The sequence below is a fragment of the Esox lucius genome, chromosome 15 (assembly GCF_011004845.1).
Source record: "Esox lucius isolate fEsoLuc1 chromosome 15, fEsoLuc1.pri, whole genome shotgun sequence".
In the NCBI taxonomy this organism is placed as follows: Eukaryota; Metazoa; Chordata; class Actinopteri; order Esociformes; family Esocidae; genus Esox; species Esox lucius.
This window is the reverse complement of record NC_047583.1, coordinates 29,143,184-29,169,145: the sequence shown is the minus strand read 5'-3', so window position 1 is coordinate 29,169,145 and position 25,962 is coordinate 29,143,184. Positions and strand designations below refer to the sequence as shown.

At 39.8% G+C, this 25,962-nt stretch overlaps 2 protein-coding genes across 8 annotated transcripts; both read right to left on the bottom strand.

Moving 5' to 3' along the window:
* Positions 1–612: 612 nt before the first annotated feature.
* LOC105015526 (b(0,+)-type amino acid transporter 1-like) lies at positions 613–6,165 on the bottom strand. Its single transcript, XM_010878746.3, has 6 exons — positions 5,423–6,165; positions 3,761–3,894; positions 3,540–3,669; positions 3,310–3,434; positions 3,130–3,217; positions 613–2,959 (listed from the first exon to the last, which is right to left on the bottom strand). The coding sequence occupies exons 1-6, from the start codon at positions 6,119–6,121 to the stop codon at positions 2,729–2,731; spliced, it is 1,407 nt and encodes a 468-aa protein (XP_010877048.2). The 5' UTR covers positions 6,122–6,165; the 3' UTR covers positions 613–2,728.
* Positions 6,166–14,931: 8,766 nt separating this feature from the next.
* lclat1 (lysocardiolipin acyltransferase 1) lies at positions 14,932–23,981 on the bottom strand. Of its 7 annotated transcripts, none has more exons than XM_010878729.4 (7): positions 23,723–23,975; positions 20,220–20,369; positions 19,869–20,038; positions 18,305–18,503; positions 18,059–18,205; positions 17,830–17,946; positions 14,932–17,111 (listed from the first exon to the last, which is right to left on the bottom strand). In XM_010878729.4, the coding sequence occupies exons 2-7, from the start codon at positions 20,281–20,283 to the stop codon at positions 16,585–16,587; spliced, it is 1,224 nt and encodes a 407-aa protein (XP_010877031.1). In that variant the 5' UTR covers positions 20,284–20,369; positions 23,723–23,975; the 3' UTR covers positions 14,932–16,584. The 7 variants fall into 7 exon arrangements, with proteins under 7 accessions (XP_010877031.1, XP_010877032.1, XP_010877030.1 ...); XM_010878730.4 differs by having other exon boundaries at positions 20,220–20,336; XM_010878728.5 differs by lacking the exon at positions 23,723–23,975 and adding an exon at positions 21,210–21,526 and having other exon boundaries at positions 20,220–20,336.
* Between the last annotated feature and the right edge of the window lie 1,981 nt (positions 23,982–25,962).

Below are 25,962 nucleotides of genomic sequence, written 5' to 3'. Positions count from 1 at the left end.
TTGTAACACCACTCTTCACTTCATCTAACAGGAAGGTCCTGTTTAGAGCAGTGGTTAGCGCACTGTTCTGTAGAGCAGAAGGACAAGGGTTCAAAACACAACCTACCATGACCTACCTAGGTGCACTCCCAGAAACCCTGGCTAGGTTTTGTAATGAGTAAACCTTCTAAATAAAAGCACCAACATCAATACACTGCATAGGGTTATAATTCATTCTAAATATGGCGAAGTTTAAAAATAGGACATTATTAAAAGTTTTCTAATGAATGCAAAGAGCAAATAATACAATTATTATATAGGTTAAAAATGAAATAATTTAAATCTCAATAATAAAGCCTAAAATGTGCAAGACTATACCTGAATTTGACCTATGCAAATTGACTTACAAAAAAAAAATAAGTTGTGCTGTGGAACATGGCATTTGAGAATTACTCACTAGGGCAGTGGTTCCCAAATCCGGTCCTCGAGTACCCCCAACAGCACATTTTTGTTGTAGCCCTGGACAAGCACACTCAATTCAACTCAATGACAGCCTGATAATTGGTTGACAAGTTGAATCAGCTGTGATTGGCAGGAGCTACAATGAAAATGTATACTGATGGGGGTACTTGAGGACCGTAGTTAACTTGGGAACCACTGCACTAGGGTATAAAGAATTCATTTACAGTGTCATTTACAGTCTCAAATGCCATGTTCCACAGCACAATGTCTAGTTTTTTTATAAAGCTATATATGTTACAATCCGGTCTGTACATTGTCTGTTCCAATATTTTTCTTAATTCTTTTAATGTATACATATATTTGTTTTTTATCATTATGGTTTTGCTTTAAGAAAATCATATAACTTGCTTTCGAATACAAGTCACAATTTGTTTACCGAATTAAACACATTGCAGTGCATTTCAATGATAGCTTCTATTTTGAAAAAAAATATCTGAGTTTGTGCTGCCAGCATAATATCCTGCTGCTAGGAGAACGGTAATATCTTCTATAAACCTCCGCTTTTGAAAACTCCATCTCTCTATCTGTTTCATGACTAACCACCAGCGAACGACATTCTCCCCTCTTTTTAAGTGAGCGCAAATAACGATGTCATCTCGATTGGCACACGTAGCCTCAACCAGCAACAGCTCCCCTATCCCTCTTCTTTGCAACCGTATTGGTTTTCTTTTTATAGCTTCGGAGTTTCTGACAGAGCAGTCTTAATCTGTTACAGTCGCAGCCACTTAGCAATGATGTCCGGCTGCATAGAGATGGCTAGAAACTCCCCCAACGATGTATTTAGTATTTAATTACAATAATTTCAAATAAACGAACATATTCAAATTACGACATAATTACAAATTTGCATGAAAAGTTCAATGGAAAACCGTTTCTTCAGAAAATTTCATTTCAAAAATATGTTGTCAACAACAAGTAGCTCATTAATGCGCATGTGTACAGATGCCATATTCATTATTGCAAATATTCAGTTAAAAGTTTGTTAATGCCATTAGAGTTATACATTTGTATTGTACACTTTCAGAGCTCATCACCTATATGTCTGAGACTGGTTACACATTTTTTCATGTTCATAAATCATTACTCACACACCTGCAAATTGGGTTTAGTACTACATACAATTTGTTCTACACAGACAAATCATAATGCCAGTTATACATAGATATATTGGTTAAAGGCATGGTTAAAATTATATTAAGTTTACGTACACAGTGACTGAGTGGAGGGAAACATCATTATGGATGTTATAGCAAAGTAATGTAATGATTAAATTATATTTTGGTGTGTTTTGTTTATTGAGTAGATTTTAAATTAGATTAGATTACCAAAACATCACTGGAGATTAGAAGGTAAAGGGGAAGTTCAAATAATAATAATAATCTCCATTGTTATTTATAACTGTGTTAATACTCTAAGTGCCACACTTTATGTAGGCAAAGGCAAATAAGAAATCTATCATTTGGCATGTTGCTCTGCTATGTGCTCCATGGCACTACTCTGCGCAATGATGTTTGTGACATTGTGATGTCAACACCATTCACTCTGCACAGAGCAATGGCCCAATAGTTATCCTCTTGAATCCATGCATAGATGCAACTTTTTGCAATTCGAAAAAGGTAACATGCAAAGTAATCGAAACAAATCTATTTCCAGCAAATGTTCACTCAACACTGTGAGCAAACCATTATGAACCTCAAAATGTTTTTGTTCTTTTGGTTAAATTGTAAAACAGCTACACATAGAGTATGGAGGCTCTATACAATAGCATTGCATTTTATGTGTTTTGTTTGCACAGTTCATTCATTGAGGATGTCAAATGAAAATTCCAAACTTGAGAAGATGGATTCTAAGAATATACTTGAAACAACACACTCTCATGGATGTTTTTAGTGGAGATGTGTTTGACCAACTGACCCTACAACTTTCCTGAAGTGCTATATTTTGCTTTATTTATGTACAGAAACTTTTTTTTATTTTACAATGTAATAACAATTTCAATGAATTACATTAACACCATTGAAATGTTGTTCAAAATCAGATTATCAAACAATCAGAGATCAACACACTATGTCCAGGCATTATTCAGGAAACACTGTTGTCCATATATGTTAAGTATTTTTAGAGGTATAAGTACAAAGTAACATAACCTAGCTACGTTCCAGAAGTTACACTTTTACTTTGTAACTCTTAAAACTCCTAAAAATAGTATTTTAATCTGTAAAATAAATCATATGTTTTTGTCTGCTGGGGCCACCTCTAAGAAGAGCTGCAGAAACACAGTGAGTTTCTCCAACAGACCAGGGCAGATTTTGTAGTGGATGAATGGCACATAAACCAGCACACTGCTTAAGATGAATAAGGTCACATAGAGGTACTCTATTGCTGGGTTGTCAATGACAGGTGCCAGCACAAGGAAAATGGCTGCCAAGAGGACCAAGATGGGGATTACAATTGGAACCTGGATGAATAAACAGAAACAGTGGAACAGATATTTTTATCTAGTGCAACTTACAGTTAATGCATACATTTTCATACTGGCCCCCATGGGAATCAAACACAGCATCTTGATTTTGCAAGTGTCAAGCTCTACCAATTAAGCTACATTGGACTGTGTCCTATGAGACTCACCTTATATGGTCTAGGAAGTTCAGGTTTCTTGATCTTGAGGTAAAGGAGCCCAGACAGTGTGATTGCATAGAAGAACCAAGCAGTGAAACTGGCGATATCAATGAATGATAAAATGTAAGATAAATAAAACAACAATTTCATAAACGTTTTGAGCAATGTTTAAGTCATAGCATAAACTACCTAAAGAAGTTGACAATGCTCTGGAAGTCCCCAGGGATGAGAACCAGGAGTGAGATAGCCGTGGTGAAGATAAGGGCTGGAGAGGGGGTCAGTCGATTCACATGGGCCATAGCGAGAATATCAGGCTATGCAAAGATTTACAAATAATCACATAACAACTACAAAACTATAACTCAGAACCTACATCACAAATGTTGGAGTTTCCTTTATAAATACATGTATTGTCTCACCATGTGTCCCTCTCTTGCTGCCACAAAACACACCCGACCACCACTAAAGAATGTCCCATTCAGGGAGCCAAAAGCGGAAAGAGCGGCTGCAATGGACATCACCCATCCCCAGCTCCCGAGCACCTTATTCCTGTAGATGTCAACAATTTGGTCATTTGTCAGCACAGCACACAATGAACAAAATGGCATAGATGCGTGTGAATGGAATCAAGCTTTCTCACCCCCAGGTGACCGCCACTGCACTTGATGACATCAGTTCTCTAGGTGTCATGGCAGCCAGGTAACTTACATTGACCAGTAGATACAGCAGGGTTACCATGGGGATGGCAATCATAACTGCCCTGGGCAGATTTACCTGAAATGGTGCAAGATGGAGGATGACTTTATGTCCTTAAAGATCATGAAGGGAAATACATTAACTATTGCAGCACATTCTTACCTCAGGCCTTTTCAACTCTTCTGTCACATAGTTCAAATTATACCAGCCAGCGAAGGACCAGAGACCTTGATAAAAAGCCATCCCTATTGAACTCACACCCACATTTGTACCATGGAAACCATTTTGTTGTACAGCAACATTCCCCTGTGCAATTATAACAATTCCTCCAATTACTATAACCATCAGGGCGAATAGCTTTGCCACAAAGAAGACCACCTGGATTCTCATAGTTAAACGTATATTCAAGATGTTGGCAATGGCTACGGTCAGGATGGCTGAAACAGCAGTACACTTCACTATTAGCTGAGGAGAAGAACAGTCTTGGTAGAAAGGTGCCACTGCATATTCTGCAAAGCTAAGTGATATTGCTGCAATGCTAGCTGGCTTTACCACTAACAGGAAGGTGAAGGCCACAAAGAAAGCAGGGAGTTGTCCATAGATCCGAAGGATGTAGATAAAGTCCCCTCCTGATTCTTTAATAATGGTTCCTAGCTCAGCGTACGAAAGTGCTCCCAGCATGGCTACTAACCCAGACATAGCCCATATAATCAGGCTTGCCCCTGGACTTCCAATGGAAGACAAAACAAACTGAGGGGACATGAATATACCCGATCCAATCATGGTTCCAGCTACCAGCGACACAGCACTGACTAAACCCAATTCACGCTTTAGTTGAAGCCCTTTTTTTACCATTTTCACCATGGTAGTCTGCTTACTAACTCAAACAACAGGATAAACTGGCATCGATAGCGCCTTTCTTTTATGGGAGAAACAAAGACTGGGTGAATATTTGATTGTGGGTGCAAAGTACTTGGTTAATATTAACTTTTTATGTTACATAAAGTATAGGATTTTATCTATGTTCATCCAGTAGCTATGAAGTCGTTCCTATATATTCTTAAAGTACACCTCACAATGTTATTATATGTGTTGGAACCACATTTTTTGAAGGAGCAAGACACAATCTCAGAGTAAAAGAAAAAGTAAAAAACTTTTAATTCAAATCATAATCATAATAATTAGAACCTAAAAACGCCCAATGTAGAACTATAACAACCACCATGGCACAGGCCATGCCAGGCTGTTACAGTTGGTTATAAAGTAATTTACTGTTGGTTATAAAGACATGTGAAAATATAAATTACCCATGGGGTCTGTAGACCTTCCCACTAAACATCTCAGTCAAACATGTACTTCCTATTTTGTTGTTGTCTTACCTAGCGGTCTTACAATGAATCTTAGGACCAATTATATATTTTAAACACATTTTTTATTTGTATGTTGGGACTTTTCTATTGGAAAGAGATTTCACATGGATGATTATGTGACTGGACTGCACCGTAAAATAAATCCTGATACAAGTTGAGTTTCTCTAGGTTAATCAAAGTGTGAAAGTTCTCTAATGAATGACAGGTCTGTAATGTGAATAAAAAAAAAATCTTACCCCAGGACGTTTTAGCTCCTCTGTCACATAATTCAAGTTGTTCCATCCATCATAGGACCACAGACCTTGGTAGAAAGCAATACCTATTGGATTGATTCCCACATTGGTCCCTTTAAATGAATCCTCAAAACTTGCATTTTCTCCTCTAATAAGCAACACAACTCCACTAATAATGATTACAGACAAAGCCAACACTTTGGCCACCATGAAGAATACTTGAACTGACATGGCAAATCGTACATTCAGACAGTTAATAGTGGCTGTCAGCACAATCCCTGCAGCAGCCACACACTTCACTACCAGCTCTGGGGCAGGACAATCCTGATAGAAAGGTGCCACAGCATATTCAGCAAAGCTCAGTGAGATCCCTGCCACACCTGCAGGTCTCACAAATGTAACTGAGGTAAAAATTAACATAAAGGCCAATACTGGGCCTGATGTCCGTAGGATATAGATGTACTCTCCCCCTGACTCTTGAATTACGGTCCCCAGTTCAGCATAGCAGAGAGAGCCAAGTACAGCCAGCAGGCCACAGGTTGCCCAGATCACCAGACTGCCTCCTGGGCTTCCTATGTTGATCAACACAGACTGAGGGGACATAAAAATCCCAGAACCAATCATGGTGCCAGCAACGAGTGAAACAGCGCCAATCAGTCCCACATCTCGTTTCAGGCTGAACTTTTCCAGTTTACCATCCATAATGGTACCTTTACCAACAAAATGTATGCTGAAGATCCCAAGTTATTCCAGTCGGTCGTACAGCCATTGAGTGTGTTAATTATTACAGATGTGGGAGTGGAACTGACTTTTTCACAAACACATTTCAGTTCCAATCCATTGCTACAGATTAGGTAGAGATTGCTTTGATCTTTGATGGTGAGTATACGGGGGTAATAAACAACTACAAAGATAAAGTAGAGAAATAACATTATTTTGCACCAATATCTGAATACTTTTTACCCAAGCACTTCTGGCAAATTAATAAAGTCTGTTATGCGACTGTGTGTGTGCGTGTGTATATGATCCTGATTTTACAATACATGTCAGGACCTGAAGTCCCCAAGATAGTAAAAACTGACAATGTAGTCCTCACAAGGCTTTTCAGGCGATCCACTTAAGGAGATATGTAAGATATTGTGTTACACCACAAAATGTTATTCTCCCATCTGAATGTGGATGGATTATGAAGTTCCCTTGAATCATGGCATAGCAATAAACCCAGCTTTGCCAAGGATAATTTCCATCGGGAATGTTAAACATACAATGCAATACTTTTTCTTAGGCATACCTGACCTTACTAGGCAAAGTTGACATCTGAAATCCCTTAAAATTGCAGAATCTAATTTAGTAAAGGAGATTTTAATGGGGATTTCAAACAATTTACTTTAGAATAGGGATTGTTATTGGTACAAAGTCTGAATTTTATTTATCCATAATCAAAGTAGAATAATATAGCATCTACATTTTGATGACGAAATTAAATTGAAATAAGAGGTAAATACATGAACTAAATCTCTAATGTAACTAAGATTCCACGTATTGTGAAATGGCTTGATTTCCTGAGACAACTGGTCAGACTGAGGATTAAATAAATGTGAGTAATTTCTGTTCTGATAAGCTCTGTTTCACCCAAAAACCTCACAGTAGCATTCTATTGGAACATAAATTAGCATTTTACATAAGATTTCATATATTGATGGATTTAATTAATTATTGCTCAGATATCTCTAGATCTCTTTTTCAGACTCCATAGGTTGGAGTGTATTGGTATAATTTAAACAGCCAAAAGAAGAAGTGTGGACTGCCATGTTGCCCACAGATGGAATATGTTTTAATGTTTTCCCTACTTCATGAGGTGATGAGATTTATGTTTTCCCTACTTCAGCTATCCAATAAGCTATCACCACTAAACAGTGGAGTAGTCTGTGAATTAAAAATGCACTGATGGTAGAACTACAGAACGATTTACTCTGAATATGCGTGGCTACCCCAGACTCAGTTCTGAAGTGGTTATAGAACATTTAATTGTTTTATTAAAACACTAAATTTGATATCTTTCATGTACATATTGAATCAGCTTTGATTTAGCTTAATACATTTGTCATAGCATCTAATTTTATTTACGAGCAAAGCAAAGACTGCATAGAGTAAACATATGCCAAACATGATCCACGAGCAGAAACTTTCAAGAAATTCCAGTCTTTAGGCTAGTGGACTAAAGACCCCCAAAAATTTTGCCACAACCACAGCCTACTGAATATAGAGGGTAGCTGAAAGTAATATTTAGAAATGTTCTTGAGTGCAGTATGAGCCTAGGGACACTAGATGGAACCAAAATATAAATTACATACGATGTGTTCTAACTGTGGTAACAATAATATATGCATATGGAAGCCAAAGCTGACACACCCACAAATCACATTTCATAATTAATAACTATTCAATTCTATTTGTAGATCATTCAGTCAGAATTTACCCATGGTAAATCAAAGTTTCTCATCATTCTCACTTGTAACAGTCTTTAAGGTAGGTTACATCACTACCAAATAATGTAATAAGTTAAAATACAATGACTAAATTGTGGTCACACTACACATTTTCAAATATAGGATTTTCTCTTTCAGGTAAAAGTGACAATCAACACACTGAAATATTAAAAGAAAACAGTAGAAAGACTGAAGGAAGAACAAAGTCAAACTGCTATCAACACAAATAAGGAGACGATGAGGCACGACATTCTGGTGGGACTCAAAACAGGACACAAACATACCCACTTAAAAATGGGTATAGCAATGTGTGAGATCTCCTTATTAACAGGCAGTGATAAAGCATTCCTAATACACACATAAGTGTTGCAAAGCCTAGCATGTGGTTCTTTTTTTCATTGATTTTGTCATCTCTGTCTGTGGTTGTCAATCTGTGTCTATGTGTCATTAATGGTTTAATCAGCAATGTGTCTAAACCAGGAAGTGCAACTAAACTCTTTGTAGGCTCTCACAAATCCTGATGAATTCTATAGGTTTGGCAGGACAGAATGTGTGGTCCATTTTGTTACTAGATGGGATTTGTGTACAGTGTAGTAAACATCTCAGGCTAAAATAAAGAGGGTGGGGTTTAGAAACTTATATAAGGACTGAAATAAAATGGCAAAATGAACTAACAATTTGGCCATACAGTTGTGCTCAAAAGTTTGCATACCCTTGGAGAATTTGTAATATATGTACCATTTGTAAAGAAAACATGAGTGAGCAGGGTAAACACGTCTTTTATTTATTATTATCATATTATCATATAATTATATTATCATTAATATATTATCATTCTTTTATTATCATATTCAACTGTAGGTTATAACAGAATGGCACAATCACACAAAAAAAAACATGGCAACAAAGAAAATAATTAACTGACCCCTGTTCAAATGTCTGCATAGGCTTTATTCTTAATACTGTGTATTGCCCCCTTTAGCATCAATGACAGCATGCAGTATTTTGTAATACTGCATGCTGTTATTGCAGCTATACCACCAGTGCAGCTATACCACCTGCAAATTCTTGCAGGTGGTGTAGCTGCCCATTCATCTTGGCAAAATGCCTCCTGGTCATGCAAAGTCTCTGGTCGTCTTGCATGAACCGCAGATTTGAGATCTCCCCAGAGTGGCTCAATGATATTAAGGTGATGGCCACTCCAGAACCTTCACCCTTTTCAGTTGTAACCACTGGAGGGTTAACTTGGCCTTGTGCTTAGGGTCATTGTCGTGCTAGAAAGTCCAAGAGCGTCCCATGCGCAGCTTTCATGCAGAAGAATGCAAATTGTCTGCCAGTAACATGCTGCATTCATCTTGCCATCAATTTTCACAAGATTTCCCGTGCCTTTAGAGCTCACACACCCCCAAAACATCAGTGAGCCACCACCATGCTTCACAGTGGGGATGGTATTTTGTTCACTATAGGCCTTGTTGACCCCTCTCCAAACATAGAACTTATGGTTGTGACCATGAAGCTCTATTTTGGTCTTGTCACTCCAAACTACCAGAAGCCTTTACTGTGCCAGAGTTTGTGAGGCGTGTCAATGTGTTTTTTTGTGGCACTGGCACAGTAAAGGTTTCTTTCTGGCAACACAACCATGCAGCAAATTTTTGTTCAAATAGTGTCGTATTGTGCTTCTTGTAACAACCACAGAGCAGCCTGTATTTCTCCCGAGATTACCTGAGGGTTTTTCTTTGCATCTCAAACAGTTCTTCTGGCAGTTTGGGCTGAAATCTCTCTTGGTCTCCCTGAACTTGGCATGGTATCAAGAGATACCAGAATTTTCCACTTCTTAATAAGTGATTGAACAGTACTGACTGGCATTTGCAAGGCTTTGGATATCTTTTCCATCAGTGTAACGTTCCATTACTGGGTTACGCAGGCCTTTTGACATTTCTTTTCTGCTCCCCATGTCTCAGTATCAAGTTAAACAATCAAAAGATTTATTTATCATTTGCAATAACAAGTTACAGCAATGAAATGCTTGGTTTTCCTACTCCCGACAGTACAGTTAAAAGTTAAAAAGAAACATTAATTATAATTTAAAAAAATAAGATAACACAATCAGTAATAACACTATACAAAAACACACATCAATAATAATAACTATACAACTATACAACTATAGTGCAATGTAAAAGTGACAGATGTGCATGAAATAAGTTGCAGATGTGCATGGACTATGGATGGAAGGGAAGAGGGGTTCCTGAGTTGAGCAGCCTTACAGCCTGTGGAAAGAAGCTGTCCCGTAGCCTGTTTGTTTTGGACTGAATACTCTTGTGGCTGGGATCTGTAATGATCTGTTTGCTCCTCCTCCTGCACCTCTCTGAGAGAGATCTTGCATGGACTGCAGGTCAGACTTTGTGATGCTCTCTGCTGTTTTAATCACCCTCTGAAGTGCTTTGCGGTCGAGGGCGGTGCAGCTGCCATACCAGGCAGTGACACAGCCGGCCAGGATACTCTCGATAGTGCATCTGTAGAAGTTGGTGAGTATCCTAAAATCCATGCCAAATCTCCTTAATCGGCATAGGAAGAAGAGCTGTTTCCTGGCCTCCTTCAACACGACGTTAGAGTGATGAGACCAGGTCAAGTCATCACTGATGTTGACCCCGAGGAACCAGATGTTGTGAACTCTCTAATGCAGACCCATTGATGAGTATGGGGGCGTGGTATCCCCACCGCTGTTCCAACCTATGGTCAATGGACCTATCCATATAGCCTATGTCAGTCAGATGGGCAACTCCTAGCAGGAGGTATGGACAGGATGTGTGGGGCCCATCAGTAACAGGCAACATGTCCTATCCATGGTCCTTTGTTCAGACTTAGTCAGCACATCTGTGTTGTGTTAAATTTCTCATGCTAATATCCTCTCACCTGACACCACAAAGTCAGTGACCTTACTTCATCTCTATAGGCTGACTCATTGTTGAGATCAGGCCTATGATGGTGTTGGAGATTGTGGGTCGTGGGGTGTTGGAGATCGTCAGTCGTGGGGTGAAGAAAGAGTACAGGAGCAAGCTCAACACACAGCCCTGGGGGGAACCAGTACTGAGAGTCAGTGAGGAGGAGGTGGCGTCGCCCATCTGCACAACCTGGGGTCTGCCCATCAGGAAGTCAGGATCCATCTGCACATAGAGGGGTCGAGACACAGATCCCTGAGCTTAACCGCCAACTTGTGGGGCACAATGGTGTTAAAGGCTGAGCTATAGTCAATGAACAGCATCACATACAGTATCTCACAAAAGTGAGTACACATTTTTATAAATATTTGATTATATCTTTTCATGTGACAACATCGAAGAAATGACACTTTGCCACAATGTAAAGGAGTGAGTGTACAGCTTGTATAACAGTGTAAATTTGATGTCCCCTCAAAATAACTCAACACACAGCCATTAATGTCTAAACCACTGGTAACAAAAGTGAGTACACCCCTAAGTGAAAATTTCCAAATTGGGCCCAATTTGCCATTTTCCCCCCCGGTGACTTGCTAGTGTTACAAGGTCTCAGGTGTGAATGGGGAGCAGGTGTGTTAAATGTAGTGTCATCGCTCTCACACACCCTCATACTGGTCACTGGTTCAACATGGCACCTCATGGCAAAGAACTCTCTGAGAATCTGAAAAAAAGAATTGTTGCTCTACATAAAGATGGCCCAGGCTATAAGAAGATTGCCAAGACCCTGAAACTGAGCTGCAGCACGGTGGCCAAAACCATACAGCGGTTTAACCGGTTCCACTCAGAACAGGCCTCGCCATGGTCGACCAAAGAAGTTGAGTGCACTTGCTCGGCTGCAGTCCGGGCCTTTAGCATGGCACGGGTACCACTGTTGACCCACGGTTTTTGATTAGGAAATGATTTTGTAGTTGTACGTGGTACAACGTTGCCAATACATTTGCTAATAAAACCGGCCACTGACTCTGTATTAATTGAGATTGCCTCCCAACAGCTGTTAAATGACTGATGTAAACTCCCGGGGTAGATAGTAAGGGAGATATTTAATTGTAAGACGCTCCAGATCAGGAGAGCATCCAGAAGAGATACAATGAAGCAGACACCACCTAGGAAAGGAAGTTTTTGAGTGAGGAACAGAAGGGTTAAAATGAAGAGACCACTGCAAATTGAACGCTTCTGTTCCTCACTCAAAACATTCCTTTTCAACTTTTTTGGTAAGGAAAGAAAAAGGTCCAGAGCTGTAGAAGCCATTCAATGTGCTTTACAATGAAAAGAAAAATATAAAAATGCAATAGAATTAAAACAGTCAGATTGTTACAATTCTCTAACTCAGCTGTCTACAGCCTGCTCAGTGCATCTACATGAGAGCTAACAAACTCATTGACTATTTATACACAGACACTAATTTCAATTTAAAAAGCCACAGGTGTGGGAAATTAACATTTAATTGCCATTTTAGCCTGTGTGTGTCACCTTCTGTGTCTGTAACAAGGCCAAACATTCAAGGGTATGTAAACTTTTGATCAGGGCCATTTGGGTGACTTCTGTTATCATTAAGATTTGAAAAGGAGCCAAAAAACTATGTGATAATAAATGGCTTCAAATTATCACTATTTTCTATCAAAATTTCACAATTTCTGCCAGGGTATGCAAACTTATGAGCAAACTTATTAGGTTATTTACACTTTCCTGCTCCTCCTACCATTATGCATGCAACAGCAGTGAGGGGAGGACAGGAGTGATAGACTGGGACCTGTGCATGTGGGAATGTTAGCAAGCACTGTTAATGTATTGGTGACAGCATGATATTTCTCATGTAACCCTATCGACTCAGAGCACATCTAGTCAATATGCTATTACACAGCTCTAGAGAAAGCAATACTGTAGGAGACACTTATGTCATGTTCCCTCAGGAAAAAATTAAATATGTAATTGCAACAAGCCCATAAATTATGGAATCTGTACACCTAACCCCATTCCAAACCCACTGTCATATTCATCATTGTGCTTTGAAATCCACACTTGCTGGATTTCAAACAAGAAACAAGTCTGGACAAAACTGACAATAATTTGATCTAAAATGTCCAAACTGTAACCATAATCCATAGGGTCTTGATTATTTTATAAGTCCTGTAGGTTTAACCTGTTGTCAATACTTATATATTTGCAAATGTATTTCCAAAAATCACTAATGAAGAAAAAACATCAGAACACTCATGCTAGCAGACAAACTTCATAGACCAAACTGCATGCACATACACAGTCCATTAGCAATTGAGAAAAAAAGTACCATGTTTTCCATTGACATCATTCTGCATCACGTTGCTAGGGAACAGAGGTCAACATTAGTTGCCACGGCAACATCGTTTCACCTTCAAATCTCTTGACCTCTGTCTGTTGGTACCACAAGCTGACTGGCCTGTTTATATACAGTGGATATCAAAAGTCTATACAACCATTACTGACAATGCAGCTTTTGTTCATATAAAGGCTGAAATCAAGAGCAATCATGTCAGACCTTTTTTCACCTTTAATAAGGTCTTAAACCAACAAAAAGTGAAAAACTATGATCATTTCTCAGAAAAAAAACCCCATTTAAAGCCATGGCTACATAATTGTGCACAGCTCTCAACTAATACTTTGTGGAAACAGCTTTTGCTTTTATTACAGCAGCAAGTCTGTATGGAAAGGTCTCCAACCTCCAGTGACTCTCAAAAGTATTCACCCCCCTTGGACTCAAAGTTTTATGTAACAATATGAAATTTAAATTGATTTAATCAGGAGTTTTGCCACTGATCAACACTAAAAACTGAAAAATAAAATGTGAAAATTGTTCTAAATGAATGAAACAGAATGCAAGGATGCAAATCATGTATCCCTAAATTTAATTGAAAGTAGTACAAAGACAAAATATCAAATGTTAAAACTAAGAAATGTTATTGTTTTTTGGGTAAATACACATCCATTTTGAATTTGATGCCAGCAACACTTTTCAAAAAAGTTGGGAGAGGGGCATGTTTCCCATCGTGTTGCATCACCTCTTTTTTTAACAATTCTCTGTAAGCGTTTGGGAACTGTTGCCATAGTTTGAAAGTGAAATGTATTGTGTTTTCCAATTCTTGCTTGATATAGGATTTCAGCTGCTCAACAGTTTGGGGTCTCCTTTATCGTATTTTTTGTTTCATAATGCGCCTAATGTTTTCAATAGGTGACAGGTCTGGACTAGAAGCAGGCCAGTTGAACACACAGACTATTTTTCTACGGAGCCATGCTGTTGTAAAACGCATAGAATGTGGTTTGGCATTGTCTTGCTGAAATAAGCAAGGCCTTCCCTGAAAAAGACATTGTCTGGATGGCAGCATATGTTGCTCCAAAACCTGTATATATTGTTCAGCATTAATGATGCCTTCACAGATGTGCAAGTCACCGATGCCATGTGTACTAATGCACCCCCATACCATCACAGATGCTGGCTTTTGAACTGTGCACTGATAAGAAGCCGGATGGTCCCTCTCCTCTTTAGTCCGGAGGATGCAGCGTCCATGATTACCCTAAATAATTTCAAATTGTTATTTGTCAGACAACAGGACAGTTTTCCACTTCACCTCAGTCCATGCTAGAGTTTTTACATGCATTTGTGATTGGAAGTGTTCCTGAACCCATGCAGTGATTTACACTACAGAATCTTTGCAAAGAAAAATTGCTGTGTCCAGAAAGCTGTTAGAAACTTAGACTGTAATCTGTGCAAGGTGTCTCCAGATAATATTGACTGAAGAGGGTGCATACCTATGCACTGAATTATTAATACAAAACAGAACATTTGTAGATTTTAATTTTCACATTGACATTAAAAAGGTTTTTGTGTTAATCAGTGGCAAAAACTTTTAGCCAGAATTGTGTGCAATTTGGAGCTATTCATTGGCCCCTAAATCCCAACCAGAGCCCCAGCTCCCACTGAAGAGAAGCCAAATACGTTTCAGAAGAGCAATAAGTTTTACTTAAGATACAAAGAGCAGGGCCATCAGCATGAGTTGAAATGTTCAATTTATTGAACAGCGTGATAAGTGATAACAGTGGCCAGTAAAGATTTACCTGAGCACAGTGATCATATAGGGGTCCAGCATCAGCATTGGATTCTGTTACGGACTAAAACAGACCCGAGAGAAACACCAACAAAGAGTTTTGATACAGAAAGGGAAACAAAAAAGACCAGGTAAGAGGCGGAGACATGACAAATATGGAAAGTCTAGCTGGTTCAGTGATTCCACTAACAAAGAGAGAAGTAGTAATTTGGTACATCAGTAAGAATTCTCAAAACAGAGATCACAGTGAACAGATCACTGGAAACAGCCCCTCCACTTGTACAACAGGGCCACATATTTCACGAAACAAAAACAGACAGCCATCACTGACTCGGTACATACAACAATTTTTCCTTACAAAATTATATTTTATCCTGCAGCATTGAGGTGGTTGGTAGATCAAACAGTGCACAGTGCCATTCGTAAAATGATATGGCAATGCTGGAGCTGGCATTGAGAGCAGTGGACAAAGTGGTAGTGGACGTAATGGACAGAGCCCTGTCCAATCTGATTCCCGTTTTCATACATTTCTTTTTTTTCAAAGTTTTGTTTTAGATCAGTAGAGCTTTCTCAAATGTAATTTTACTAATTGAGTTTAGTGGCCTGAGCAGATTGATGCCACTTCCTAAGGTGGACAGAGAGGTTGGCATTAGCTTTTTTTTGGATTACAACAACTTTTTTTTGGATTACAACAGTGCGCCAATCCAAGTTTGGCGCACTGTCCTCCACTCCCCGGATGCTGTGTCGTTGTCCAAATTACATTCTTCAACAGCCCAATTGACATTTCAGTTGCTTAAAAAAACAGACCAGAAAACAAGCCGCTTTTGCAGTTGCTGAGTTTCTGATATGTATAATGAACCATTACATATTCCATTAAGAGCACGTGATTGTGTTGCTGCAGCCCACAAGTGCCACCACAGCAACAATGCCTTAATGTATTTGTGTTCTGATCCAACACCAGTAAACAATTCTACACTATTCATGACAGACTCGGACAGACTGCATCCACTTACACTATTCAGTTTTGATTGCTTGCAAAAACAGTGATTAACAGATGATCTACATTAGCTAAACAAAAATAGTTAAAATATTGTCTAAAACTGTTACATTAAACATCTGTGAACTATGGCTCTGCTCCATCAAATAACAGAAACAAATAAAGGAAAACATACAAAACTATAAAACAATTATAAAACAAATCTACTATTAACACAAACATGTATGGACAGTGTTTTTATGATAAGAAATAAAAACATAGCGTTGAACTAGGATATTATCCTTAAATGACAGCAAGAGAAAGACAAATGGCACAAGACCTGCTTTACAGCATATGGTGGCAAAGAGCCAACACAATGCAGCATGTATTCAGGCCAGCAAGAAGAAAAACATGAATTATTTCCTGTTTTTTTTTTTTTTGCAACCTCAGCCATGAGGGTACTTCACCCTATAGAAGCCATGCACGCTGCCTGCCGATTCATTCTTTCATCCCTGTTAATGAGGGAGACCACCCGATTAGGACACTCCAGCATGTGTCCCAAGCCCAACTGTCCACTCAGGCCTCAGCAGCCCCACTGAAGTAAGCCACCCCTGGCTTCTCTTCACTCCTTCTTCCCTTTTCCATCCACTACCTTTTTCTTCCCATCCCCAGTCACAGACATCCAGTAGCGATGACACGCCAGCTCCAGTAGCTCCAGTCCTCCTATCAGCTTCTGCTGGCCAAAGTAGATGCCCATCATCCCCAGAAAGTACAGGCGGAGAGGAGCCCAGAGCCAGAGGCCTGCAAAGGACAAAGCTATGAAAAAGCTCCAGTAAAACAGAGACGCTGCCTTGATCAGAGCCACGCGGAGCTCTGTCTTACAGGGGGGCACGCGGCACACGCCCTCCCTGTCAAAGCCCCTGGGCTCAGAAGCATAGAAGTCCCTTAGGCGGACCTCCTTTTCTGCCCAGCGCTCTTGGGTCCAGGCCTGAAGTTCAGAAGGAGAGGTGGGCAGGTCAGAGGCTTCGTAGCGGCGCACATGGAAGTGAATCTCCCGGGGGAACTGCCCCAGGATAAGGTGCCGCTCCGTCTGGGGGATATTCTTGGGATAGGCCACAGTGATGTCATGGACAGCATCTAAGTTGTCCCCTGTAAAGTATAGGTGTGATTATATTAACCATATGTAGGGAAACACAAACAGTTCCTTGCTGAAGTGTTCAGACCCCTGAACAAATCAATATTCCACCACATCAAGGTGCTCCACAGCCAAACCATATATATACTTTCAGCTTTATCTACCAACATCTACAGCTCTGAAAAAAAAAAAAAAGAGACCAATACACTTTTTGTTCTGAGTGAGGAACAGAAGTGTTCAATTTGCAGTGGTCTCTTAATTTTAACCCATCTGTTCCTCACTCAAAACCTTTCTTTTCAACTATTTTGGAAAGGAAAGAAAAAGGCGCAGTGGTCTCTTAATTTTTTCCGGAGCTGTATATACAATTATTTGCTTCAACTGACAGAAGCGGAGGGAAAGATAGTAGAGATTTGATAAAAGAATTGTGGGACAGATTTGAGTCCATGTTGCTGCAGTACCAAAGGCAGCAGCACAGACAACTAGACCACAGTGAGCCACAAAATAAATAAATTTCAATTGGCTGATGTGGAAATATGTTGTGGAAATATATCACACTAGGTTTGCTGGCTGTGTTAGCAGAAGTGATTAATATGCTTGTTATCTCATGGGAAAGCTAATGTGTAGCATTTTAGCAAGTTAAAGCAAGAGTTTGCAAGTAAGCACCCACTTGGCTTCATGTTAGGACAACATTGGTCACAAATAACAGCAAAGATCGAAAAGCTAACCCCTGACCTTTGCGAAGCGTGTCCACGATGAAGGTGAACCCGGTGGTGCGTGGGTGTAGGACATACTCAAACTTAGGCAGACCGTTTTTTTCGGCAAACTCGTCGCTTCGTGCTCTTGTGTACTCTGCAGGAGAGGCACAAACAGAGAATGAGGGGAATATGCAGGATGACTGCCACAGGACCTGAGCCTGACGGTATGAGCACCGGTGGTGCTCGGTGTCACTGAAACATGTTACCAGTGAGGTCAGTGCCCTCAGGGAAGAGGAGGAGCTGCAGGGGCTCTTTGATATCACAGAAGTAGTCCAGCATGTTCTCCATGTGGCTGCGGTCCTCCTCCCACCGACGCTTTATGAAGATGAAGCAGGCGACTTGCATGGCCCAGCCTGAAACAGAGACCACACATTCAAATCACTGTGTAACCCACGCTAAGGTGTGCATTGTGAGTGTGTGTGTGTGTGTGTGTGCATGCGTCCTTCACCCACCAAAGCCTGGCACAGCTTTAAGGGCAGCCTTGAGGCAGATCTTTTCCAGGCGCAGGTAGCTGTACCTAAGCAGGCAGCACCACAGGAACATCCAGTCCAGACGTGTCCGGTGGTTCATGATAATCACACTGCGCTCCCCAGGGACAAAGCCATCACCCGTGATCACCACCTTCACCCCAAACACCAACTCCAGCAGGGCCTGGAAGGAGGGTTAGAAGGGAGAGGGAAATAGAGAATAATTTAACTTGGTTCTAATGTACATGTACTGATGTCCTTTACAACTCTGTTGTATCCATACAATGAACCCAAAGACAACAGTAACTAAAATGCTTCCAAAAACAATACAAAACAGGGTCAATGAGAGATCAGAACCATGAAAGGAACCATAAAAGCCAAGTTCAGCCTGCCCGCAACTAAAAGTGATAAATGTTGTTGCCCTCACTGGATTCAAAACCGGGTCTCCCAGCATCTCAACATTAGATCCTTTTGTCACGCATTAGCATTACGCCAAGTTTGTATATCACTAAGCATTGTGTTAAACTGACTAACGTTTCTTATTAAGTTTACCACCACCCCAAATTGCATCTGTGAAATGTATGGCTTTTGCCAATGGCTGTTTTAACAGCTTATAAGCCAGTAATAGGTTTACTAGTATCTAACTTACTACTTGGAATAGTCATAAGAATTGAGCAATTTGTAGCGAGACTGAATATGAACTTTAAACTGCCAAAGCTATTTCATGGCACCACAACATTTGTTTTTCCTTCATTCGTGAATGACATTGATACAATAATGATCAATACAGGTGATGATAACTTTTTCATCAAAAGAAAACATGAGAGAATTGTGGGAACCCCTATTCTTTTACTGCCCAACGGGTTTTGATCTCACCTATATTACCCCAAAAAACATGCACAGATGCGTACCAGAAATAGTTGCAATATAACCGTAAACAGATTTATTTTAGGGTATAACAATGTAGCTACTGAAGGTTGTAGCCAAGTTTTTGTTTACCCGGACCCAAAAAGCATGTATGGATGCATACTTCGAAAATCGTGAACTGTTTTATTTTCGGCTTACTATAAAGCAGCTACTGAAGGTTGTAGCCAACAACATTTTTGTCTATCTGGAACAAACCCTAATGCATAATTTGCTTTGACTGTGACCAGATTTGAACGCGGGACCTATAGGTTGAGGGTCCGCGTTTCTAACCACTACTCTATTTACCAAGGGGTAGTCAGTCAATCACTCACTCAGTGAGACATTCGCTCTTCTTGGCCGGCTCCGCATATGCGGTCCGGCAAAAACTCAGGGCATACCATGACCTGTAAAAAAAACATGTATGTTGTTCTGTAAAAAGGTTAAAAAAGTTTTTAAAAAAATAGTATATTTGGACATTACATTTCCAGTAAGGGCCACTAGCACCCCTAGAAGTACTTGATCTATCCATGAGGGGGTAGTTCAGTGGTAAAATAGCATGTAGATGGCAGCTCGATAACAGACAAAGGCTGAGACGGTGCAGGTGTTAAGAGCACAGACAGACATGAGGGGTAAGATGACGCACCACTGGAAGGGTAAGCCAGGTGGCCACGATACGGTCTGTGATCCAGCGGTACCAGGCTGGTGACAGTAGCATTAGAGGTAGCACAGGGCCCAGCATGAAGATGCTGCCAAAGAAACTTCCCAGAAACAGGGTTACAACGAAGTAAAGCCCCCGTACCGACACCGCCATACCTAGGAGAGGGAAAGAAAGAGGACTTGACATACATATTTGGCCCATTTCAGATTCTCTTTGTGTCCATGGAAAGTTATCAGGTCTTCAACCAACACTTAATATCAAATGAACAGAACTTCAGTGAACAAATGACATCTGACTCATTTAAAAAGGTCCCATTTCACCTAACAGGATAGTTACCTGTTGTACTCTCTTTAAAGACCCAAAAAAGGTGACCCGACTGCCCGGTATTTTGCATTTGCATTGGAGGAATATGCTGGTTGTGATGTTTCCACCCTGGATATTTGTAACCAATGCCTGTGTCCGATGTGAGGGTTTATAGAGCAAAGCCTTATTTCATAACAAAGAGGAACATACCTTCATAACATTAATATTTAATGAAGTGACCTTGCATACATTTAATTTATCCTACAGCTTGAATTTTTACATTGTAAATTTTTGCTTCCTGATAGCTTTCAATGTTACTGCAGATAAACAGAGCCCTCAATTCCTTCACAATGATGTGAAACTGACCAACAATAACAAAATACAGGTCTCAAAATTTGAATATCGTGGAAATGTTTTTTTTTTCTTCCAGTAATTCAAATCAAAAAGTGACACATATATTCTAGATTCATTACACAAAGTGAAATATTTCAAGCCTTTTTTGTTTCAGTCTTGATGATTACAGCTTACAGCTCATGGAAATAAAAACATTCTGTAAAATATTAGAAAATCTAAAGAAATTTGAGAAGAGCTCTAATCATTTAATTAACCCCCTGAGCCTTCAGTACACACAACCACAATCATGGGGAAGACTGTTGACTTGACAGTTGTCCAGAAGACACACATTAACACCCTCCACGAGGAGGGTACACCACAGAAGGTCACTGCTGATAGGGCTGGCTGTTTGCAGAGTGCTGTATCAAAGCATATTCATGGAAAAGTTGACTAGAAAGGAATAGTATGGTAGGAAAAGGTGCACAAGCAACCGAGATGACCGCAGCTTTGAGAGGATTGTCAAGCAAAGACGATTCAAAAACTTGGGGGAACTTGACAAGGAGTGGACTGAGGCTGGAGTCAGTGCATCAAGTGCCACCACGCACAGACGTGTCCAGGAAATGGGCTACAAATGTCCCATTCCTAGTGGCAAGCCACTCCTGAACCAGAGACAAGTCAGAAGCGTCTTACCTGGGCGAAGGAGAAATTGAGCTGGAACGTTGCTCATTGGTCCAAAGTCCTCTCTTCAAATGAAAATAAATTTTGCATTTCATTTGGAAATCAAGGGCCCAGAGTCTGGAGGAAGAGTGGAGAGAATTCAAGTTGCTTGTAACTGGTTTGTTGCCCATGGTATTACTGTGCTTGATTTGCCAGCCAACTCACCTGACCTGAACCCCACAGAGAATCTATGGGGTATTGTCAAAAGGAAAATAAGATATACCAGCCCCAACAGCACAGACGAGCTGAAGGCCACTATCTAAGCAGCCTGGGCTTCCATAACACCTCAACAGTGCCACAGGCTGATTGCCTACATGCCACGCCGCATTGATGCAATAATTTGTGCAAAAGGAGCGCCGACCAAGCATTGAGTGCATAAATTAAGATACTCAGGAATCCTTTGCAGGCGTTTTCGAGTTAATTAGCTGATTAGAGATCTTCAAAAGTTGACATTTCTGCATCATACATTTTTTATTCTAATATTTTGAGATACTGGATTTTTGATTTCCATGAGCTGTGAGCCAAATAATCCTTGAATTGTTTCACTTTGTGTAATGAATGAAACCATTTACGCAATTAAAATAAACATGAAAGCAATTTTATCACAAAATTAGATTTTTTGCAACAAAACAGGTGAAAATTAACTTAGAAGTTAACTTAGAAGGGTCCAGCCTTATATAATAACAAACTTAGTCTCAACCATAAAAGGGTTTCATCAGACCACTGGCAATCTACATAGGACACAGTGTTCCACCAAATTCAGCCAAAGAAAATACAAAAAGATGCTCATAGAAGTCTTTGGAAACCCTAAGATCAAGAGATCTACAGGCCTCTCTAACCACAATCAATGTTGAAGTACATGGGGCAACTGACAAAGAGGACTACATAAACCTGGCTTACATGGGAGGTCAGGAAGAAGGGAGCGTCTTCTCTCTAAAAGGAATATCAAGACATGGCTTACATACGCCTTACAATGCCTGGTTAAAGACTCAAATATCTAGAATAATATGCTCTGGACAGATGAGTCAAAGGTAGAGTTGTTTGGCCGCAATACCAGACGCCATGTTTGGCAAAAACAAAACACTGCCTTTGAACAGAAGAACCTCACACTAACCAAAAGGCATGGAGGCGGTGGCATTATGGTTTGGGGCTGCATATTTGCTGCCTCAGGGCCAACTTGTCATCGTTGAGTCAATCATGAATTCGGTATTGTACCAGACAATTCTTGAAGCTGAACATGTAACTTGCAACAGAATAAAAATAAAAAGCTACATGGATTACATATCATAAAAATATTTTCAATCCAAAGACGGAAGTGGGCTTAAAGGGTATGTGGCCATAATAGGTATGATTGCCCTAGCTAACCTACCCTAACAAAAAAACTCAACTACAATGTCTGACAGTCAAAAAAGAAAGTATAAGCCCCTGATAAATGTCTTCAGTAGTTAAGTTTTTGAGCAGGAAAAGCAAGATATAATTGTAGGAGACCTACAAACAGCACTGCAGCATCAAGTGAGAAAGGTAGGGAAGACAGTGATGATTCTGATCAGACAGCAGCTAGAAGCAAGGCCTTGTATAGTAAATTCAGGTACACATTTCGGTTTATCGTGGTTAATCGAACATACTCAAATATTTGTTAATGGAACTAAAATTCAATTTGCCTATATATTAAAAATGGGAAATCAGGTAGATTGGACCCAGATTTTAAACACTTGGCTCACAAAAAAATTAAAAAGAATAAAAAGCTAAACTCCGCCCCTGATTATTTGGGATTCGCTAGTCCAAATATGGCGCGATTCCACTGTGTGTATCCTTTCACAACAGTTTCAAACGAGGTCTTTTATTTTGAAGGCCAAACCACAAATTCCACAATTGAGGTTAGCTCATCGTAGTTCCATCATCTGAACACCCAGGGAAGCTGTGGGCAAACTTAATTTGATCATGATTAGCTGAGTCATCGCCCCAAATGAACAACACACGTTTCAACTCGAAGAAACGTATTATTGGGTCGAATATTGGGTAAATGATCCCTAGCTACTACAATTAAGCCTATTTAAACCCCAACCGCGTGTAATACCTACAGTGTCGTTCTGCACCCTAGCACAACAAATGAGATGTGTCCGTGTGAAATAGCTAGTATTTTCAAATATAAACAATTTCTGACTGTACCTAGCACGCTAAGTTAGCTAGGGAGTTCAACTTTAGGCATTATTAGCGTGACAGCCAGCAAGTAGCTTTGCCCAACATGACAGTCATCTATATTTACATTTCTATGAATAGTTAGGAAGTCTACATTTTAATATACATGTTGTGAACAAGTTCCCGGACGACGCTAAGCAGGTTGCTAATGTTAGCTAGCATAACTAACTACAGAACCCTGGCTGCTGGTACGGTTTGGCTTGCTGACACATGCTTGCAAACTGTTTTACTACAAGAAAGTTTCACACAATATCAGATTTCGCATGAATCGATTGCTAGTTACCCACCTTAATGTTCTTTGCTTAGATTGGCTAGTTTCAAATTTGTCAGTCGGGTGCGTCCACACAAAATGTCAATTGTCATCAACTTGGTTGCGACATATTACTAACGTTAGCAAACAAAACCTATCTTGCAGACCACTGACCTTAGAAAACCCAAAGTGATTGTTATTGTCCTTAAAATCGCATTTGAGAAAATTAGCAACCTTCGCAGCACCAGTATACCTTTTTAAATCAAATGACCTCTCAACTTATAACTCTCACCCATCACTGTACGCGGCTATGCGTCAACAGGGGACGCTGTTGATCTGGGTTCAGGGTTGGGTGAGGGAAACATTGTCAAAAGGTGATAAGCACTTGTAGAACAGCGCAGGAAGCGTGACTCAAAACAGGCCTGTGTTTTTAAATACTTGAACTGGTATACACTTTATCTTAGTATCTGACTGGACTGTAGGGATTTATTAAATATCTTCTATAAGCTCAGTGCATCACTTCAGAAGCTATGCTTTGAAACGACCAGACCAAGCTTTCCAGAACTGGACGATTATTAGGCGATATTGGTAAGTTAAGGAGATATCAATGTAAGCTGGATTTGTAACACAGTCACCTTCAGTAAAAACATTTTTTATTTATTTATATCTAAATAAGTCCTTCAGGGGCGTGCTGCAATTTATCATTTCATAAAGAAAATATAGAGAAAGATTAGAAACACATTGTATTCAAAACCTTCTTTTTAATTGTAAGTATGAATTACAGCACCCTTTTGCAGGACCTGTGTTTTTACAGTATGTTTGCATACAGGTAAGATTTTTTGAATGTAAGTTTTTCTTTGTGAAAATAATCGAAGGACGAGAGGGCAAGTTCATCTATGCTACAGTCAGGGGTACACAGGGCCATGTAATGTCAAATCTTGGGTGAGAACTTCCTTTCCTCAGCCAGGGCATTGAAAATGGGTCGTGGATGGGTATTCCAGCATTACAATGACCCAAAACACACGGCCAAGGCAACAAAGGAGTGGCTCAAGAAGAAGCACATTAAGGTCTTGGAGTGGCCTAGCCAGTCTCCAGACTTTAATCCCATAGAAAATCTGTGTAGGGAGCTGAAGGTTCGAGTTGCCAAACGTCAGCTTTGAAACCTTAATGACTTGGAGAAGAACTGCAAAGAGGAGTGGGACAAAATCCCTGCTGAGATGTGTGCAAACTTGGTGGCCAACTACAAGAAATGTCTGACCTCTGTGATCGCCAATAAGGTTTTTGCCACCAAGTACTAAGTCATGTTTTGCAGAGGGGTTGAATACTTATTTCAGTCATTAAACTGCAAATCAATTTATAACATTTTTGACATGCGTTTTTCTGGATTTTGTTGTTGTTATTCTGTCTCTCACTGTTCAAATTAACCTACCATTAAAATTATAGACTGATCATTTCTTTGTCAGTGGGCAAACGTACAAGATCAGCAGGGGATCAAATATTTTTCCCCTCACTGTACACCTTGTACATTTAATTTGCCTCATTGCACATTTAGAATTGCCATTGTGCCTGCATTTTTAAAGTTTTTACAGTTACAGTACACACTACCTAGGAACCTCATTGCTGCTATCACTGCATCTTGGTTGCACATGCTACCTTAATACATCACTCCTTCTTTTGCCTCGTTTTCACACCTTGAATGCCATTTTGAAATTGCCATTTGTACCCAAACAACTATTATCCCACTTGTAACATATGCTATATTTGCTTGACAGATTATGACAACTGGTTTAACCATTTTGCATTTAATAACTTATGCAATTAAATAATGTCTAGGTGTTTTTTGGGGAAAGATTATTCAACAGAGAACCAGTATATTATATTTTGACCTACATGACAGGCTGGGCTGGGTATCTTGTAAAAAAAATTCAGGTTGGGTATCTTGTAAAAGCACTTTGTGACAACTGCTGATGTAAATAGAGCTTTATAAATTAATTTGATTGATTGATGACATAAGCAATTGATGATGCAGGAAAAAGCCGACAGTTGTACATAATCAAATCCATGAATGTACCAACTCTGGCAATTTGTTCAAAATAATGAGACATTGCTTTAATGATGTGCACAAGTTACTGGATAATGTGGTGGTTGAACAGGTAGTTTTGAGAATTTCATTTGTGATCTGAGAAATGTATCAAAGCGACTGAGAAATCCTGTAAAGGAAAACACAATATAAAGTCTCTCAGTAAGGTGTTGGGTCACCAACAGCCGCCAGAACAC

Coding starts and splice junctions, on each gene's coding strand:
- LOC105015526 (XM_010878746.3), bottom strand. CDS start 6,121: ATGGATGGTAAACTGGAAAAGTTCAGCCTGAAACGAGATGTGGGACTG. Junction 3,895..5,422: donor AGGAGCTAAAACGTCCTGGG/GTAAGATTTTTT, acceptor GCACCATTTCAG/GTAAATCTGCCCAGGGCAGT. Junction 3,670..3,760: donor GCAGTGGCGGTCACCTGGGG/GTGAGAAAGCTT, acceptor TGACATCTACAG/GAATAAGGTGCTCGGGAGCT.
- lclat1 (XM_010878728.5), bottom strand. CDS start 21,246: ATGAGCAACGTTCCAGCTCAATTTCTCCTTCGCCCAG. Junction 17,947..18,058: donor TGAGGGCACTGACCTCACTG/GTAACATGTTTC, acceptor CCTCTCCTGCAG/AGTACACAAGAGCACGAAGC. Junction 17,112..17,829: donor CGTGGACACGCTTCGCAAAG/GTCAGGGGTTAG, acceptor TATACTTTACAG/GGGACAACTTAGATGCTGTC.